Source organism: Talpa europaea (assembly GCF_964194135.1).
Source record: "Talpa europaea genome assembly, chromosome: 10".
NCBI lineage: Eukaryota > Metazoa > Chordata > Mammalia > Eulipotyphla > Talpidae > Talpa > Talpa europaea.
Window position 1 is genome coordinate 72927682 of NC_140077.1, and position 5820 is coordinate 72933501.

The 5820-nt window shown below is 51.2% G+C and overlaps 1 protein-coding gene across 1 annotated transcript in view; it reads left to right on the forward strand.

Annotated features, from left to right (window-relative positions):
• The window catches only part of LEMD1 (LEM domain containing 1), a gene marked incomplete at both ends in the record, with an annotated part of 34890 nt that extends 29070 nt beyond the window's left edge, over positions 1 to 5820 (forward strand). Inside the window, one exon of the mRNA XM_084245525.1 lies at positions 5779 to 5820. Within this exon, the coding sequence (XP_084101651.1) occupies positions 5779 to 5820 (42 nt within the window). The remainder of the gene's footprint in view (positions 1 to 5778) is intronic.

The window sequence follows — 5820 nt, forward strand, 5'->3', positions numbered from 1 at the left end:
AAGCCAGGTTGACAAAGACCTCTCTGCTGCACAGGTATTGCCTCCGCAGCTGAGAGGCTGCTGTTCAAGCCTCAGAAAGCAGCAGGCCAGCTGAGTCTCATACAAAGTCAATGTGGACTGTGTAGGAACACCTCCCCCAGGCAGCCCCCCTTGGTTACTTCTAGCATTGCTTTCACATTCCTCTCTTGTTGGGGAGAGGGCCAGAGAATAAAAGAGGAGTAGCTATTTTCTGTGATCTAGACATTCATGACTTGTTTACCTGGCTTATAAACTCATAAAAACTAGGTATAATCGATGTACAATAAAACGCATTTTGACAAATGTTTGTGCCCTTATAGCCACCATCCCACCAAGAATAATCTAATTAATCCTCACATTTAATCCTATGAGATGGATTGGTATTATTCACTCAGTTTTATAGCTGAGGAAACAGGGCCAGAAAGACTGATAAGAGTAGCAATAGTAATGGCAAATGCCACAGGCCAGCACTTCCTGAGTCATGTTTATCACTTCGTTGCATCCACACCACAACCCTGCAGCCCAGCAGATGGGTGAAGATGCTGCCCACAGTCACACAGCTAAGTAGCTGTAGTGGGATTTCTTGGGCTCAGTTTATGCTTATACCCCAAGAGTACCTTCTCCCCAGAGAATGGGGATTTTTTCCTTACTTAGACTTCCTTTACTCAGAAAGACACCCCTACCCCAATAGAACTCAAGGTCACAGAAAGGAGAGGCCACAGGGAGGTGAGCCCCAGCTGCTTCCCTGGATCTCTGGAGACCTGCCCTAAGGTCATGGGCAGAAGAGGCCAGACTTAAAATGCAGCCTTGTCTTGCTACCCTTTGAAACATCAGACTCTCCATCTAAAAAACTTGTGTGCCTGCTACCCCAGAAACGAGATCCAAATTGCCCCGAAAGGGTCAGCACGTCCTGGTAGAAGGGCGTCTATTTTCGCCAGCAGTGCTGAGCATCTCCAAGGGGCCTGCTCACCCTCTCTGAATGCTGGTGCCCCATTTGTGCATGGAAAGGCAAAGGCCTGGGTGACTATTTGGGACCCTGAAACAAAAAGGTCAGCCCACCACCCCTCTGCCTTTTACCCACCCCTCTCACCTGGCCCCCCTAAGGCGGGAACCCACGATGACTGCAAGGGCTGGTTTGGACATTTGCCCCTGCATAAACACTGCATAACACACGGGTCGGCCGCCTTTCTCTCTCTCGCCCTTCTCTCCCACCTGGTAGAAGAGTCAGCCTCCCTAAATCTTCTTTTTGTTGGTTTGTTTCCATGGCAGTTACTGTCTGTTTGTGTGTGCGCATCCACCCCCTCATCTCTCCCTACAGAACAGCAGCAGCAGCTGAGGTGGAGGGAGAGGTGGTAAAGCAGGGGACTCTGGGAGTGGGCTGGGGGCCTCTGGGTGGAAGCCTCGCCTCCTGGGACTCAGAGACCCTCAGCTTGTGCGTGTGGGTGGGGCCTCTGCTTTAGGCCCGGCTGCAGCTGATTCATGGGCCAGAGGCAGCAGCTGTGGTCTCCATCAATGGTGGGGGAAGCCCCGGAGACCCTGGGGACACTACTGACACTGGCCCCTGCCGGCTCCTAGGAGGACCTTCCCAGCCAACACCTGCCTGACCTTCCCCATCCCCTCCCCTCCTGTGCCTTTGGTGGATGATCACCTGATGTCTTCCCCCACCCCCTCAGGTAATTTTTAATTGAGCCATCTATGCATATGATGACTCCACATTGCCAGTGACTGTTGCTGGAGAGACGGGCAGGTGCTGGGGAGGGGAGTGCTACTCAGCCCAGATAGGTGGCTTGGGATTGGGGTGCCAAGGGTTGCTAAGCCCCTAGCTTCCTCAGCTGGCTTTGCAGTTTCTCCCATCCGGTTTCAACCCCGATTGTGAATGACAAAGAGCACTGTGTAGGGCACAGAGTAAAATCAATGCAGAGCCAACACTCTGGCTCTGGTCTCAATTCATTTCAACTTATTAACTATCAGCTACATCCAGGATGCTGGGTGTGGCTCCAAGTGTGTGCGGGATGACACTCGACACGCTTCTGCCTTTCCAACACTCACCACAGTGAGGGAGATCCACACCAATGGCCGTGCAGACTTTGGGGTCAGGCAAGCTGGACTTGCTCCTAGGAGGACCTTCCCAGCCAACACCTGCCTGACCCTTCCCCATCCCCTCCCTGGATCTCTGGAGACCCGCCCTAAGGTCATGGGCAGAAAAGGCCAGACTTACAAAGCAGCCTTATCTTGCTACCTTTTGAAACATCAGACTCTCCATCTAAAAAAACTTGTGTGCCTGCTACCCCAGAAATGAGATCCAAATTGCCCCAAAAGGATGACACATGAAGAGACCCAGGTTGGGATCTGGGCTCGGGCCCTGGCTGCGCTTCCAATTGAGCTGGGCGCTCTGAGGCTGTCTTATCCTGGGGGTTGTCTCACCTATAAAATGGGCAGAATAAAGTTGGATTCCTCTCTCGATGTTACTGTAATTGTTAACCACAGCATATGAATGTACAGTTATATATCAGTATGTCAAATGCAAAGTGCTGCTCCAAGATAAAGGAGAATTAGTATCAGCTGCAGGACTCTGAGGGGAATACAGAGGAATAAATCATTTAACAAGGAGACTATGAAAACCTTCTAGTGAACACCTGCCTCATTGAATGAATGACCTCCCCCATAACTGATGGATGGCTTGACTCATTCATTCATTCAACAGATATTCCTGGCATTCCTATGACATGTCAGACATTAGACTTGATGATAGGACAGCGTGTTGCGTAAGACAGGCCCCAGACACTAACAAACAACTCAGGGAACCAGCAACCTGGGGTGTCCCTGTGCACCACGCCTGCTTCTTCCATCCTGCTGGCCCTCTTCTTTCAAAGATTATTGCTGCTGCGCATTTATTTGTTGTTGATTTTAGGTCCGCAAGATACCTCCACCCCCATGGGTCTTGAGAACACCTCCTCTCTGCCCTCTGCTGGTCGGGAGCTATAAGGGCTGTGCAGTAAATAGTTCAATATTCTTTATTCATAAATAATCAAGCATTCCCCCTTGCCTTCCATCACCCTGAGATGAACTGAAATGCCTTAATATTTAAAGAGGAACGAATTTGTGTAATTAGCACCTTAACATTATATCAGAACCAAGCCAGAGGTTTTCTATTTAAATGCAAATTGAATCTTCCCGAAGGGAAGTTAATAAGTGATGGAAATAGATAGCAAAAGTGAGGAAGCAGGCAGGAGGAGGGAGGGGCTCTGAGGTGCAGCTGACACTGTTGTGTTGTTGACTTGCTACCTGCAGCCCACACTCCCTCCCCTCCAAAGCCAGGGTCTGAGACAGGGATTTTGAGGTGAGGCCTGAGTTCCTGCAGGCTGAGTCTAGTTCCCCTTTGTATTCATGGGGATGCCCCAGTCAGCAGCCATTGGCTGCTGGAGGCCAGTAGAATCCCAGTGGCCTTCAGAGGATATCGGCTTTGGAGTGGAATCCAGGGGCCACTTCTGACTGACCATAAGAGCTTGGGTGAGTTTCTTAGTCTCTCTGAGCCTGCACCATCATAATGTAAGTGACTGTTCGTGCTTATTTCTCCAAAGGTCATTGTCAAGATGAGATGAGAAAGAGAAAATGTGACTGTATACAACAGGTGCCCAGCAAATGTTAGTTTCTTTCCATTGCTACTAGATGTTGCTGTGCTGATTTCACATGTCAAAGCAAGTGAGAAGCAGGATCAAGAAAAAGGCGTCATCCCTCTCTCTCTTGCCGTGCCCCCTACCCCTGGCAGGGGGACATGCAAACATTTTAAGGGCCAGACAGTAAGTTTTTCACACTTTGCAGGTCACACACTCTTGATGGCCTCTACTCTGCTCTGCTATTGTAGAAGGAAACCAGCCAAGGACTGCACGTGAGCGAATGGTGTGGCTGTGTTCCAATATAATTTTATGTATAGGCACAGAAATGTGAATTTCATGTCATTTTTATGTGTCATGAAATAGTTTTCTTTTGATTTTGTCCCCAACCATTTAAAAATGGTTTTAGATCACAGGCTGGCCCTAACCAGGCCACAGGGTGGTCACTTGTTTGCTAACCCCTGCCCCGTCATGTTATAAGCTCTGGGAGGAGTCTGGACAAGGAACCTCTCAAAACATAACTCCTGAGGCTGGGACCACCGGGGAGGGATGTCACCCAAGGCAGAAAATAGTCCTTTCTGGGCCAGGACCTCAGAGAATGAAAGAACACACAGGATGCCCTATGGTGGTGCCTGCTGGGACGTTACCCTGGTGTTAGGGCACAAATTAAGGTGTCGTTCCATTTCTTACCTGGTGATGTCTGGGAAGTGTAACAGGGTGGTCCCCTGGGAAAGGGTTGGGTCCAGGTTCCCTGCCCCACCCAAGGGAGGGAAGAGCTGAGCAGGGAGGAGGAGAAGCTGGAGAGGACACTAGGGAAGGAAGGCAGCAGGATGGGGAGCCAGAAGGAGACCTGGAGGAGGCACATGGAGCAGAGACATGTGAAGAAGCTGCTCTTGCTTCTTGGTCCTGGGCTGGTTGAAATAGATGTGGGTGAGAGGCCATGGGGAGGTTCACAATGGCAGCTTTTATCTTAGTTTTGATGTTGCTTTTTTCCCCCCAGACTTCTCTGGCTGTTTCTGATCCTTTTCTATGGGTCCCCGCTGAAAGATAATTTAGACGTGTGGTGGCTTTCGGGCCTTGCTCTGGGCCAAGCCTGTGTGGCTGGACATTTACCCATGAGGGGATGGGTAACTTCGGGCACTTGATTTGGAAATTATATTATTTGTCTTTTCTGTATTGCACCCAAATTGTATTTTTTTTTCCAAATTGTATTGAAGTTCCTTCCCATGAATGGTCTTGTGCACTAGAGTGTGTTTTGATGCAGTGGATGGCAGAACCTATTAGAAGGGGCAGGTTTGGGGGTTATGGGGTGCCCTTCTCCCTACCCTGTAGCAGAAGAGCTGACAGCTCCTGGGCCCAAAGCAGGCAGTCACAGTGTCCTGGTGGCAGGCGAGGGAGCCACGCTCAAGACCTCAGGCCCCCAGCTCTCTCCTCAACTGGGAAAGCAGAGCAGGTTCCCTGGGGCCCCTTGGACCCCACAGTGCATACCCGCACCCTGGTATGCCTGCTGCTGATTCACCTGAGGTGTGGTCTATCTCTCCCCTCGCCCAGGCTCTCTTACATCTATTCTTAAACACACACACCAGCCCACTTGCTGACGGCCTGTCACACCACCCCTCTTCTTTGTCTGCAGCACAGAGAACATGGTCACTACACCAGATGGCCACCTCGCTGTGGCAGCAGATTGTCCAGCTCCCGTGGGAGGAGGGTGGACAGAGGGCCCGGATGATGCGTGCTCTGCGGTGCCAGCCCCCCCCCCCTTGCTCAGGTGCTTCTCCCTACCCCCCTGCAGAACCTCCTGAGAAGATGGCCTGTGTGTGTGCATTGTGTAAGCTGTGAGTGTGTACACGTGTGCAAATGAGGTGAAGTACCAGAGAAGGGGAGGAACGAGACAGTGACAGAGTGAAAAGCACCCCACATCTCCACAGAGGTTCCAGCCACAGTGGACAGGCACCCCTTCAGCTGGAGGGTAGGTGGGTCTGCCTCTCCAGCACGCATAGCTGAGGTGAGCAGAGGCAGAGTGGACAGCAGAGGCAGAAAGGGGTGAGTGACGGTCCTTTCTTCCTGGCTCTAGAAGCCCAAGCTGAGTGTCATTTCATGCTAGCTCAACTTATGGGCCCCCCTCATCCTGCTCCTTGCCCCATAGGAGGGTGCAGAGCCTTGGATCCTGCTGGACATAGGGTTCTGA